At 41.6% G+C, this 14554-nt stretch overlaps 1 protein-coding gene across 2 annotated transcripts in view; it reads right to left on the minus strand.

The window, feature by feature from the left end:
* The window catches only part of LOC126248178 (filamin-A), a 564033-nt gene that overhangs the window by 252634 nt on the left and 296845 nt on the right, over positions 1-14554 (minus strand). For both annotated transcript variants that reach the window (XM_049948949.1, XM_049948948.1), the window contains exons 10-12: positions 13113-13370; positions 12705-12895; positions 12399-12503 (exon numbers count right to left, since the gene is read on the minus strand). In XM_049948949.1, the coding sequence (XP_049804906.1) occupies positions 12399-12503; positions 12705-12895; positions 13113-13370 (554 nt within the window). The remainder of the gene's footprint in view (positions 1-12398; positions 12504-12704; positions 12896-13112; positions 13371-14554) is intronic.

Raw genomic sequence — 14554 nt, forward strand, 5'->3', positions numbered from 1 at the left:
TCTGTTCTTGTTCCGGCATATCAACAAGCGCCGGCACAAAAATGAAGATCACAAGAGCAAAGAAGGTTGTTAGACGACATCAGCCAATAGCCCGGATTGTTTGCATGTTGCCCATTGCTTGCGACACCATTGTAAATTCAAAGTTAAGTATTGTCAATCTGCCTATTTGTGATAAAAACTCCTAATGTGATTTGCTTGAATTGTTGTATAGCATTCCAAGAACACAGCATCCTTTATGCACCCTATACGAGACGAGTGGGCAGGACCCCACATTTGGCGACGAGTATCCGCCGAACACAGTGCCAGACGGCCATTTCTTTAAATTTTTTATTTTATTTATTTATTTTTTTTTCTGGCGCCTTAATTCTCTTTTTTTATTTACTTTGCAGGGGTTTTTCTTTGATTTAACAGTTTCTTGTCGTTTTTGATAATCAGTGTTTTCAGATGGGTGTTGCAGAAAATTTCTTTGCTTGGTTGCCTTTTCTGTTTCTTGCATTTGTGTCTTCCAAAATGCCCACCCCACATGTCCGGCCCCAGCTTAGGCACCACAGTCACAAGTATTAGATGCCACACAGCTAATGCAGATGTTTCAGTTCCAGACAACAGCTCTCCACATCACTCAACACAGTGCAGCAGCTATTGGCCAATTCTGGGCACCCAACAGAACAAGCACCGCCTACTACAGCTGCTATACCACCTTTTTGCCAGTTTCGCGAACTGTAAGAGGAATAGCTTGACTGGTTACAACAATTCAAAGCCGACATACTCCCCACAATGTACCAGGTACTGTGACACTACCTTATTTCTTATCAGTGGTAGGTAGTGCAGTGTTCAGACTTATCTAGAAGTTATATCCTAACGCGACTCCGAGTGAACTGTGTTACGAGCAAGTGATCGATGAACTAACCAACTATTGTGACCAACAAGTGAATGTGGTAGCAGCTAGGTATCAATTCTTTCACTGCAAAAAACTTATCGCAAGTGGGTAACAGATTTGCCAGGTATGACAAGGAACTGCAAATTCAAATGTGCCTGCGATGCTTTATATTCAGATGTTATGTTGGGTGATGTGATCAAGTACAATATACCTGATGTCAAACTCTGAGAACAAATTTTGAAACAGTCCAATCCATCATTTCACCAGGTAATGCAAATACTAGATCAGTATGATTCCAGTGCCTTGTCAGTTCATACATTTGAGCAGTTAGCTATTTGCTGGCTTGAGTCCCTTACTTGTGATCGCCCCATTCTGCACCAGCATCATGCACTATCCATGCCGAGTAAACAACCTTCCACATCGCGTAAGCAATTTACTACACAGGCAAACTGAACTAACACTATGCCATCTGGTGACACCACAGTGGTGTTGTGCGCGAAATAGCAGTCAACGGCCGGCGACACCACAGTGGTGCCATGTGCATAGTATCATGCAGTGACCGGCGACAGCACTGTAGTATCTTTTGCATTCTGTTGGTGTTTTGTTTAGGTAACATTAAGCTACACACGTCAACAAGTTTTTTTGTTTTTAGAAGTACTTGTGCCCTTTCTTCATGGCAGATGAAAGAGACAATATGATTATTTACGATGAATGCATGGACGACTTGGCAGATTGGGAAGAAGACATTGAATATAAAAAATGAAAGTGAAGCAGAATTGTTGAAAGATAGTGAAATACGTCCAAGAAGAATTCTGCAAATGCTACGGTTGCCAACTGATTCGGATGAATCCGAAGAAGAAGACAATGCACAGTGGTCAGACTTTGATTTACCAAGGACCAATAATATATTTGAAGGACTCCAGGTCCAAACATATTTCCCAAAGATACAAAGAGCATTGAGGATATCATCGAATTTAATATTGGGAAGAATCTATTTGAATATATTAGCAATAAAACCAGCAAGTACTACAGTCAAAATTGCAATAGAAGGAAACTGGATTTAAAAAATGCCAAATTTGTCGACATTACGGTACACGAACTTAGAAAATGGTTTGGGCTTACTATCCTTATGGGAACTGTAAAAAAAGAAAGGACGGATGATTATTGGTCAACGAATCCATTGATAGACACACCAATATTTCGCAAAACGATGTCCCGTAATCGATTCAGATAAATATTATCATTTTTACATTTTTCCGACAACATTAAACTGGATAATGCCAACCAACATCTCAATTGATGAAGGAATGATACCGTGGCATGGAATGTTAAATTTTAAAGTTTACAATCTGTTGAAAATTACAAAATTTGGCACTCTCATTCAGATGCTGTGGGATTCGAGTATGCGATACATTTCCTCATTCAATATATGTTCTGGCACTGAACAGCCTTTAGCAGAAACAGTGATGGAACTATTGACACCTTATGGAAAGTGGCATCACCTCTATGTGGATAATTATTATAACAGTGTAGAACTTGCAGAGAAGTTACTTGAAAAGAAAATTCGTGTTTGTGGAACAATACCGCAAAATAGAGGATTTCCGGAAAAATTAAAGTGCACAGGAGTCAATGTGTTTGAATCTTGTCATCAACAGAAAGCTGAAGTACTTGCACAGGTATGGAGTGCTACAAAAATTAAAATGATATGAATGATCTCTACAATACATAATGCCACTTGGACTGACACTCAAAGAAAATGTAGAAAAACCAATTACACAATAAAAAAACAGTGTATTAGGAGTGGGTCGGGCAGACCAATATTTGAGTTATTACCATATATACAGAAAAACTATAAAATGTCAAAAAAGGTTTGCATGTACCTCTTTAACTGTGCATTATTCAATGCATTCCGTACATGGCAATATTTCAAAACAGACCACAAGAGTTTCCGAATTCAAGACTTTTTATTGAAAGTGTCTGATTCGTGGATAAAAGACCATGTACCTGCTTCTGAACAAAACTTGGGGGTTGGCACTACATCGCGTATGTCTTGTCATGATCTGGTTGACATACTTTCCGGTCACGTAAAGCAACACCAGCTAACACTCATTTCCAAAACAAGTAAACAGAAATGAAAGAACTGCCATGTATATTCCAAAAACAAAAAAAAGGAAAACAACAAACTTAATGTGCAAGTCTTGTGGAGTTGTGTTACATCTTGGAGACTGTTTTGCCACATATCATATGCAAGAGAAATACTAAGTACCAAATACAATGCAAATAAACAAATATATGAAACAACAAATATTGTATTTATTTATGTATGTATGTATATCCCCGAAATTTTATGAAAGTATGGGGAACAGGGTTGTGAACTTACGAGAACTAATGATGAGATTAGTAAAACTTAACAATTTATAATCTCCTGATGTCAAGAACGGCTGGCGACAAGCAAAGTAATCCTAATTAGTGCTGCCAGCACCAAGCGAATACATTTGTACGAGACTTGCGGACGGCCAAGTGTTAAGTCTTGCCCTAGGTGTTATTCATGGCACAAATGCCAAGGCTGCTCCTCCCGACAAGCTCAGTGTTACACTTGTGGTAGGAAAGGACATGTACAATCCTTATGTTTGCAACGGAACAAACATAAGAATTTGGCCCACTCACAAAAATCTAGTCACAAGGCCCATGTCATTAACGCAGTATAGTTAAAGTCTGCAAAGGGCATTAGCAAAACTAGGAAGCATGCAGTTTCTACAGTGATACGCCAGTCAAACAAACTTTTTGTTCATTTACTTCTTTGTGGGAAACGTGGGAAATTTCAGTTGAACACGGGTGCCTCTGTCACATTGCTAAATCATCACATGTATGAACTGTTAGGCTCCCTACGTCTGTCTAAAACTAGCACGCAACTGACAGCTTATAATGGACAAGACATTCCCATTCTTGGAACATGTATTTTGCTTGCTATGTATCGCTCGCATACGCGAATAGTCACTTTTACAGTGCTACAATCATGCGAGTGTGAGAACGTATTTGGTCTTGATTCTTTTGACTTGTTTGGCTTTGACATTCAGGACAAGATGTTGTCAGTCTCTGCATTCAATGCAAAAGACAGTGTAGGTAGCTTGCTAAAAGAATTCCCAGAACTCTTTTCTGAAGGTTTAGGCAACGCTAACAATTTTGTTGCACATATTACTTTGAAAGACAATGCTCAGCCGAAATTTCGCAGGGTCACAACTGTTCCCATTGCATTACGGGACAGAGTCGCTGTTGAACTTAAGAAATTGCAAGACAACGGAGTTATTGCACCCACATTAGCTAGTCAGTGGGAAAGTCTACTGGTTTTGCTCCCCAAACCTTCAGGTCACATTCACATCTGTGTTGACTTTGGAAGTCTACAGCCAACCCACGAACTGTCATTGATACTTATCCATTGCCACACCCAGAGGATCCCATGTACAGATTAGACACTGGGTGCTACTTTTCTAAAATTGATTTCCGCGATGCATATCTTCAAATACTCAATTAAGACTCTCAAAAAGTGTGTGTAGTAAATACTCATTTGGGCTTGTTTAAATATTTGTGGTTGCCTTTTGGCAGTGCTTCCACACTCGCCATTGTCCAATGATATTTGGAACAGCTGACTGCAAAAGTGCCAAACTGTTCAAACTATTGGACAATATTGTAGTAGCGGGTTGACACCTGAAGAACATATTTCAAATTAGCGCGCTTTGTTTCATGTGTTGTCTGATGCAGGACTAAAGTGTAGACTGGACAAGTGTGATTTTTTTAAACCTGAGTTGCAGTATCTGGGTCATATCATAAACAGTTAAGGTGTACAGCCTCTTCAGTCGTATTTGTTAGCCATACGAGACTTGCCAGTTCCTCGCAATATCACAAAGTTGCAGTCAGTCTTAGGGAAAATGAACTATTATATTCAGTTCATACCGAACGCTGCACACGCACAGATCCATTGCGTTGCTTGCATTGCAAGAATATCCCTTTTGTTTGGACAGATGAGTGCCCAGAAGCTTTTCAAAAACTTAAAGATGCATTGCTCAGTGAACGATGTTTAGTTCACTTTGATCCTGACAAACCAGTTGTATTGCAAGTTGGCACTTCCTCTTATGGAATCGATGTATTGCTATCGCACAGGATTGGTGATAAGGACAGACCTATTGCTTTCGCATCAAAAGTGTGTCCAAAGCTCAGTGTAACAATTCACAAATTGAGAAAGAGGCATTGGCTATTGTGTATGGTGTCACCAAATTCCACCACTATTTGTTTGGTAGAAAATTCTACTTAGTAACAGATCACAAGTCTCTGTATACCTTGTTTCATCTGACTAAACCAGTTCCTGTTCGAACCACCCAAAAGTTTCGACAATGGGCTTTGTTGTTGTCTCAATATCAGTACGAGATTGTGTTTCACCCGACAGCTCAACAAGGTAACGCAGACACGCTTTCATGTCTTCCAATTGGCCCTGATACAGACTTACACTTCTGCTGCATATTCTTGGCACATCGATGCTCAGGATTCTTAATTGCTTCAGTGTTTTCTGCTGAACTGTAAGAAAATTGCACAGGCCACAGAAGCTGATCCAGATTTGAACATTTTGCTAGCATACATTCGCACATCTTGGCCTCACTCTTTGAATAGCACAAAGAACTCTGTAGTGCACCGATACTTTGCATGTCAACATAGCCTCGCTATTCAGAAAGGTACGATTCTTGTTCAAAATGACAGTGGACAGTCACATGTGTTGATCTCTAAGGCTTTGCAAAAAGAAGTGTTGCTATTACTTCACCAAGGACACTGTGGGAGTGTTCGTACAAAACAGTTATCATCTAAACACACTGTATTTGGCAGGGTATGGACACCCAAATAGAACAGATGACATCACAGTGTCATGCATGTGCGGAAAATCAGGTTGCTCCACCACAAAAATTCTTTGCTTGACCTAAGTCGCAATCGCCATGGCAACTTGTGCATATAGACTTTGCAAGACCTTTTTGGAACACCTGGTTGACTGTGGTTGTTTCGTATAGCAAGTTTCCTTTTGCTGTACCAATGTTCTCGACATTATGTAGCAAAATTCAGGTTTTGACTTTATTTTTTGCCTAGAAGGTTTACCTGAAGTAATAGTGTCAGACAACAGACCTCAGTTCACGTCAAATGAATCCGAAACATTCTGCGAACACAATGGCATACAGCATCTAACCAGTGCACCGTTCCATCCACAGTCGAACAGCGAAGTGGAACGTTTTGTCAGAACCTTCAAGCAGCAGATGGCCAAACTTCACTCTGCACACATCAGAGCTCAAGCATTGCAACTGTTCCTTGCCTCATATTGTTCACACCCACGAGATGGACCATTGCCGGCAGAATTGCTTCACAGCCACCACCATTGGACACTGCTCCACCATCCTCAGCATCCAGCACCAACAGAAGGCCACAAGTATCGCTTCATGCCACATGTTATTGTTTTTTTACAGGGTTTTTAGCGGCAGCAGACGGTGGATGCGAGGCGAGATCGTCCACGTAATTGGTGCTTGCATGTATGTTCTTTCAGGTCCAGATAGCTTGCAGCACCACCATCAAAATCAACTTTGCCTCTGTCATGTGCAAGATGATCTTTCAGTGTCTCTTCCCCCAGATTCACGGGTCCACTGAACAGTGCCGTCATAGCAGCTGCCAGAGGGGCTCATCATGACACCGCAGTATGACCCCATGGAGGTGGAGCCATTGCCTCCTCCACCTCCTCTTGTCCTACCGATGGAGCTGGACCCTCCCACACCACAGCAGTCACCACCTCCTTCATCTGGTTCATGGCAGCAGGAGGTGAACGCATACCCTTCTGGTCATTTTCTGGGGGATGTTTCCGCCAGAGCATAGGCCAGATGGTGGGGTATGGCCGGAAGCTTGACGTCCCCTGCAGCCACAGCTTCCGGCCCAGCGACGCGCCCACACTCCTGCCTCCCCTGCCATGCTTGTACTACCTACACGTCAATGGTCCATCACTTTTGCAGGGGAGGAATGTTCTGGCGTATCAACAAGCACCGGCATGAAGACTAAGATTGCAAGCGCAAAGAAGGAGGTGAGACATTAGCCAACAGCCCACTGACCAAGTACCACACCACAACATGAGCACCCTCTAGCCGAAGAGAATATAAGCGCCACTTCTGTCAGTCTTAGGGACCGTATTCACACAGGACTATGAGAGCACTACAATAGGAGTGACAAGGGATCCATATGAATTGCTTACATGGACCTCGTATACAGCAAAGGACTTCGATTGATTGCATTTCACCCATAGCTTGTGACACCGTTGTAAATTCGAAGTGAAGTATTGTCAGTCTCATTATTTGTAATAAGAGCTATTAATGTGATTTGCTTGAATTGTAGTACAGCATTCCAAGAATGCAGCATCCTTTAGGCACCCTATACAAGATGAGTGGGCAGGATCCTACAGTTCTGACTGCATAATATACACTCCTGGAAATGGAAAAAAGAACACATTGACACTGGTGTGTCAGACCCACCATACTTGCTCCGGACACTGCGAGAGGGCTGTACAAGCAATGATCACACGCACGGCACAGCGGACACACCAGGAACCGCGGTGTTGGCCGTCGAATGGCGCTAGCTGCGCAGCATTTGTGCACCGCCGCCGTCAGTGTCAGCCAGATTGCCGTGGCATACGGAGCTCCATCACAGTCTTTAACACTGGTAGCATGCCGCGACAGCGTGGACGTGAACCGTATGTGCAGATGACGGACTTTGAGCGAGGGCGTATAGTGGGCATGCGGGAGGCCGGGTGGACGTACCGCCGAATTGCTCAACACGTGGGGCGTGAGGTCTCCACAGTACATCGATGTTGTCGCCAGTGGTCAGCGGAAGGTGCACGTGCCCGTCGACCTGGGAGCGGACCGCAGCGACGCACGGATGCACGCCAAGACCGTAGGATCCTACGCAGTGCCGTAGGGGACCGCACCGCCACTTCCCAGCAAATTAGGGACACTGTTGCTCCTGGGGTATCGGCGAGGAGCATTCGCAACCGTCTCCATGAAGCTGGGCTACGGTCCCGCACACCGTTAGGCCGTCTTCCGCTCACGCCCCAACATCGTGCAGCCCGCCTCCAGTGGTGTCGCGACAGGCGTGAATGGAGGGACGAATGGAGACGTGTCGTCTTCAGCGATGAGAGTCGCTTCTGCCTTGGTGCCAATGATGGTCGTATGCGTGTTTGGCGCCGTGCAGGTGAGCGCCACAATCAGGACTGCATACGACCGAGGCACACAGGGCCAACACCCGGCATCATGGTGTGGGGAGCGATCTCCTACACTGGCCGTACACCACTGGTGATCGTCGAGGGGACACTGAATAGTGCATGGTACATCCAAACCGTCATCGAACCCATCGTTCTACCATTCCTAGACCGGCAAGGGAACTTGCTGTTCCAACAGGACAATGCACGTCCGCATGTATCCCGTGCCACCCAACGTGCTCTAGAAGGTGTAAGTCAACTACCCTTGCCAGCAAGATCTCCGGATCTGTCCCCCATTGAGCATGTTTGGGACTGGATGAAGCGTCGTCTCACGTGGTCTGCACGTCCAGCACGAACGCTGGTCCAACTGAGGCGCCAGGTGGAAATGGCGTGGCAAGCCGTTCCACAGGACTACATCCAGCATCTCTACGATTGTCTCCATGGGAGAATAGCAGCCTGCATTGCTGCGAAAGGTGGATATACACTGTACTAGTGCCGACATTGTGCATGCTCTGTTGCCTGTGTCTATGTGCCTGTGGTTCTGTCAGTGTGATCATGTGATGTATCTGACCCCAGGAATGTGTCAATAAAGTTTCCCCTTCCTGGGGCAATGAATTCACGGTGTTCTTACTTCAATTTCCAGGAGTGTATATTAACAGTATCTTAAAATCCTAAGTTTAACTGCTCCATACACCCCATTTACTGGATATTATAATTATGTTGTCAACTTTCTGCACAACAATGATGAGAACACCGTGCTTATTACAATGATATTCTGCCACTGTCTGAAGCTTTTACTGTGATGTTCAACAAATAGTGTGTCACTGAATGAAGATTAGATTATTAAATATTTGGTATGTTAATGGAGGGAAAGGTGTGATTCTCTTTAGCTGTAGGAACATTGTACTATGAGACTGGAACTGGCCATTCAAAATGCTACAATGCCAATAAAGTGTGAAAAGTCACTAAAATTCAAATAGTGTTTGGAGTTCATAATTTTGCACTGTTCTTACTGAAGGCAGTTTTTGGCATATTATTCCATAAAAATCAAGATATGTGACTTCAAGACATGTAGATGCGAGTGCAGCTCAGGCAAGGGGAACACCATACAGTCACACGATCTAGATGCAGCGAGAACTTCTGAAACAGCAGGGCGCCATTTCTTCTGGAGATGGAGTAATGCTGTGAGCTGTGCTGCATGCAATGTGGTGTAGCAGTTAGCAATGCTGGATGGCATTCTGTGATTTGCTGTTCAGATCCAATCACCAGCAATTATTTGTTATTTCGTATTTATCACTTCTGTAATGTGCTCAAAATCTCTTGTTTGTAATGTTTGCATATTCTGGAATATTCAGTGTTTGTATAAATAACAGTACTCTGAGTTCAGGAGTTCAGTTCTGTTCAGTCTGTACAATGGTATTTGTAATAAACCTGCTTTCACTATTTGCTGTACTGCACTGACAATCCTGCTTTCAGATTTGGATTTTATTGTCATTATGACATGACACTATTAAGACATAAAGCTAGAGACAGAAATCGAGAGTACACTGTGTAGTGGCGTAGCAAGACAGCCACGCCACTCGGAGGTAGCCGAAAGGCACTCGTTAATCTCACGCAGACTGGCGTGAGGTCTGGAACAGGACAATGTCTTGAAAATTGCAAATAAAGTACGAAGATCTTTGAATACTTAACTTTAATCCATAATTGTAGAACATCGCTCTTGATGATACATGCTTCACAATATAATTTCAATATTAATTGAATACAGCGCCTTGCTAGGTCGTAGCAAATGACGTAGCTGAAGGCTATGCTAACTATCGTCTCGGCAAATGAAAGCGTGATTGTCAGTGAACCATTCCCATGAACGTCGGCTGTACAACTGGGGCGAGTGCTAGTAAGTCTCTCTAGACCTGCCGTGTGGCGGCGCTCGGTCTGCGATCACTGACAGTGGCGACACATGGGTCCGACGTATACTAATGGACCGCGGCCGATTTAAAGGCTACCACCTAGCAAATGTGGTGTCTGGCGGTGACACCACACACTGGCAAGCAAGAAATATAACCAACAGTCCACTTGCTGTAGGGTAATTCATACAACTTCATTAAGGAGAGCAAATAGCACCAAGCGTACAATGCACATAGCATCAATGATAAATTTAATACATGTATACAGACATCGTGTCACATTTTATGAAGATTTCTTTCCATTAAGATAAAAGGAACACAACTATAATTTGACAGAAAACCAGTGTGGATGACAACGTGCAATATGATAACATGTAAAATAATGTGGCATGTTATAGCAAACAATTCAGAGCAATTTACAGTAAGTGTCTACACACAAAAAGAAGATTTTATGCATATTTATTCTAAGCTTGATGAAATTTAGGACATTTGACTTCAGAATAAGAGGAAAGTTATAATCTACATCTGATTTGGGAAAAATAGCAAGGTCTTCTAGATGCTCACATACTGGTAGGACTCAAAAGACAAAATCCTAGCTTTTCCCTATGGGAAAATTTTTTTTCCTACATGGGGCTGTTTTTTTACTTACACACTATTTCATTTCATTATCTTATTGCTAGTGAAATGAAATAAAGAGTTTATTTCAATAAAAAAGTATACTTTCACGAAATTCTGGGGAGCTGTGAATACCAGCATAAAAATCAAAAACCAATCAAAGGAGGCAACAAAATTTCCACAGAGCATCCAAATCTTCAGAAGCATACAGTGTAATCCATCCCACATGTAGATCTTTAAACTTGAGGACATTATCCACAAAAGATGTCAAATGTACGAAGAACTATCCTTTTCTCTTCATTAATGATACAGAATCGGGCAACAATTGTTATTCGTTATACAGAAAATGGAAACCAAAGAAAGGGGGCTAAACTGAAATGGACATTAAAATTGATGACAGACAGGTCGTGCCTTATTGCCCTCTTTTAAAAATGTTTCATGTACACATCAATATTGCGTACTGCAACTCTGTTGAATTGATAAAATACATTTACAAATACATCCTGAAAGTAATGGCATGGCCATTCCAGGTTAGCTATCAAAAAGTGTGATGAGTTATGACCATTGTTAGGATGAACTGTATACATAGAGGCAAAGATGATTCTTACTAGCTGAAAATGTAGATATAGATGTAGGCTAGTAGCTGGATTGACGGAAAATTTTATTTCTAAATAATAATAATTGCAGTGCAAATTGTTGTGCTCTTGTTTCACTTCGTTTGTGTACCCTCAGATTTGTCTCGAGATTCATTTTTTACATGTTATCATAAGGTTGATGACTTAATACAGGCAATAAGTTCATCCAGTTCTATAGGCCATAGAATAAAAAGAAAAATTTGTCAAAAATCTCTGACCAGGAGAACAGCATCCCTCAAAGTCAGCTCATTTCTACGTGTCTAACTGTATGAATGCAGTATCTCAAGATACCATAGCCATACCACTTCTTTGCTGAATCTGTCAGCAAGATATATAGTAAAAATGTTTTTCCATTAAGATGTAGCATAGTTTTGTATCTGTGTAAGTCACACAGCATTACATTTATGGTTGTAACATTCAACTATCACCTGATGATGGTCTAAGAAGTTTCATAACATCAGGTTGGGGGTTGGGTTGTTTGGGGAAGGAGACCAGACAGCGAGGTCATCAGTCTCATCGGATTAGGGAAGGAAGTCGGCCGTGCCCTTTCAAAGGAACCATCTCGGCATTTGCTTGGAGCGATTTAGGGAAATCACGGAAAACCTAAATCAGGATGGCCGGACGCGGGATTGAACCGTCATCCTCCCGAATGCGAGTCCAGTGTCATAACATCAGGAAAGTGTTTCCTTTTTTGATACTTGTCCTAGCACTGCAGCCCTATCTTTTACTGTGCTGAGATAGTTTAGCTGTGTGCACAAGTGAGTGGTTACCTCCTATTCCCCATCTTAGATTCCATTCGACTGAAAGTTCTTGAAAGATAGGGAACTACACAATTGCTCCTATTAGTTTTTTCCCCTCTCTCTTCTGAACTCTCATGATGAAACACAAGTTTTATAAATTAGCCTAATGTTATTTCATTTCTTTTCTTAGCATAATACATATGGATATTTATTTTCCACTTGCAATCCAGCAATTGACAAAAACAGAAAATAAAATTAGAAACTAAAATAATTTTGCTGGTGGTTTTAGTTACATAAATTAGAGGAATTACTGACTATGAATAATTCAGTTTTTCCTTTTATTGTCATGCCCCTGTTTACCTGTATATCTAATGGCGCAGATCCTGCTCGTCTTGTATCCACTGTGAAATCCACTGGTTTTCCTTTTGATACAGATTTTTCAAGCCCTGGCCCATAACATTCAACCTGTATTTTAAAAATAAACACAGTTCTATCATTAAGCCCTGGTATACAGTGTTACAGAAAGCATATTCAACATTATTCAGGGCATTTACATAAAAATTGCTGTTTGATATATTATAAAAACTACAAACTTTTCTCATATGACAAATTATGAAGTGTATACTTTTAATCAGCTTCAATCCATTATTAAGCTAAAAGACTCACTTTTTCTGGGAAATAATCGGTATTTGGCAATATCTGCGATATGTAGGGACTCTTTGGAATATCTTCATTGTCACACAAAATATGTACAGCATATTCACCAGGTGCTGTAGGATAATATTTCACATCTGCAGAACCATCACCATTGTCATTACATTCAATTTTGGCCTGCGACGGGCCTTCAATACTGAAGCCTGTAAAAGTTAATTGTTGAACATTACTTTCTTATTATCTAGTACAACGAACTTAGTCCTTACTGTACGTAATAAACAGTCCAAGAGAAACTTTTCTTAAAGTTGAGTGTTTATAGGCTATTAAAAAAGAAATTATTTCAATTAATAACACTAAATTTTTCTTCTTGTGGAAACATAATTGAGAAAAGGAAAAGAAGATATTTCTTAATGTTCCTACCTAATGCTCCAGTTTCACCATTTGTTTCGACTGTGAAGAGAGCTGGATACCCAACAACACCACCAGCAAGACCAGGTCCATATGCTCGTATCTGTGTCTCTTTATAAGGACCAACATTCACCTCAAAAGGTGATCGCGGTATCTCTTGGCCAGCAAATGTCACCATCACTACATAACGTCCCTCCTTCCGAGGATGGTAAACTGCTTCATACACTGTTCCATCAACCTTCCTCAAATTAACTTGCTCATTAACCCCACCTGGAAGATATTTAGGAACATTTTCAATTTTTTGACGTAAGTAAAAGTATATTATTTATGTAACAGGGAAGTATGATAAAGAGAGTTGCTTTTTTCTGTCTTAATGTAGAACCTTTTCCATTCTAAAAGAACAGATGAACATTTTTGGTTATGGCATAAATGCATACACTACATTCTAAATAACCAATCACATTTGGCATTGATAAAATTCACACATTCAACAACAGCAGACCCTCTGAAAACTCAACCTGTACTAGCTGTTCAGTCACTGTCAAATTACACACACACACACACACACACACACACACACACACACACACAAACACAAACACAAACACACAAAAAAAAAGAAGAAGAAGACCGCTTGAACTGAATTTTGGACAGTTAGTACTACAAACTAAAATTTGATCCCGACATTACATATTCCACATCTAGTTTTTCGTATAAAGTGAGTAAGTTTGTATTACATAGTGCTGTACTCTACAGTTTTTCCATTATACATTTTCCATAATTTTTCTCAATAAGGTACACTCATTTCACAACAATGGTCTGATAGCTTGCTTGCTGCCCACGTGTCGCTTCCACAGCACAAGACGCAAGAGTGGGAAGAGGTGGGAGTGGGAGGTGTGATTGGGTGGGGGAAGAGAGGGATTGGTCAGCAGACAGCACAGTGTGTGCAACACACAACGATCCAGAGAGCTCTGTCTGTCAACAATGAATCCCCCCCCCCCCCCCAAATCACTTGCATATGCTGCCAAAACAGTGGAGAGATGTCTAAATAACAGGCTGCAGAACACTTTCAGATCCAAATGTCTGATCCCTCATTGATAAGTCTGAAGATCGAAAACAGAGGTAAGTCTGGCAAGTTGTTCATTTAGCAGCAACAGCATACACACGAGGACAGCCGAACATGAAGTGGAGGACGTGCTGTTTCAGTGGTTCCAACACATGCACCTACAGCAAATTTTGTTGTCTGGTCCCAGTCTTCAAGAAAAGGTCCAGTAAAAGAAAATTCCTAGGTTTGTGTGTTCTGAAGGCTGGCTATGGTGATTTTAAAAAAGGCATAAAATCAGTGCTATCAGTATATGTGGGGAGGCACATACAGTAAACAAGGAATATTTCATTGAGTGAGCATGTCACTCAGCCTCTACTATTGATCATATAGCCACTGATATTGGCACAAA

Source organism: Schistocerca nitens, chromosome 3 (assembly GCF_023898315.1).
Source record: "Schistocerca nitens isolate TAMUIC-IGC-003100 chromosome 3, iqSchNite1.1, whole genome shotgun sequence".
NCBI classification, from domain to species: domain Eukaryota; kingdom Metazoa; phylum Arthropoda; class Insecta; order Orthoptera; family Acrididae; genus Schistocerca; species Schistocerca nitens.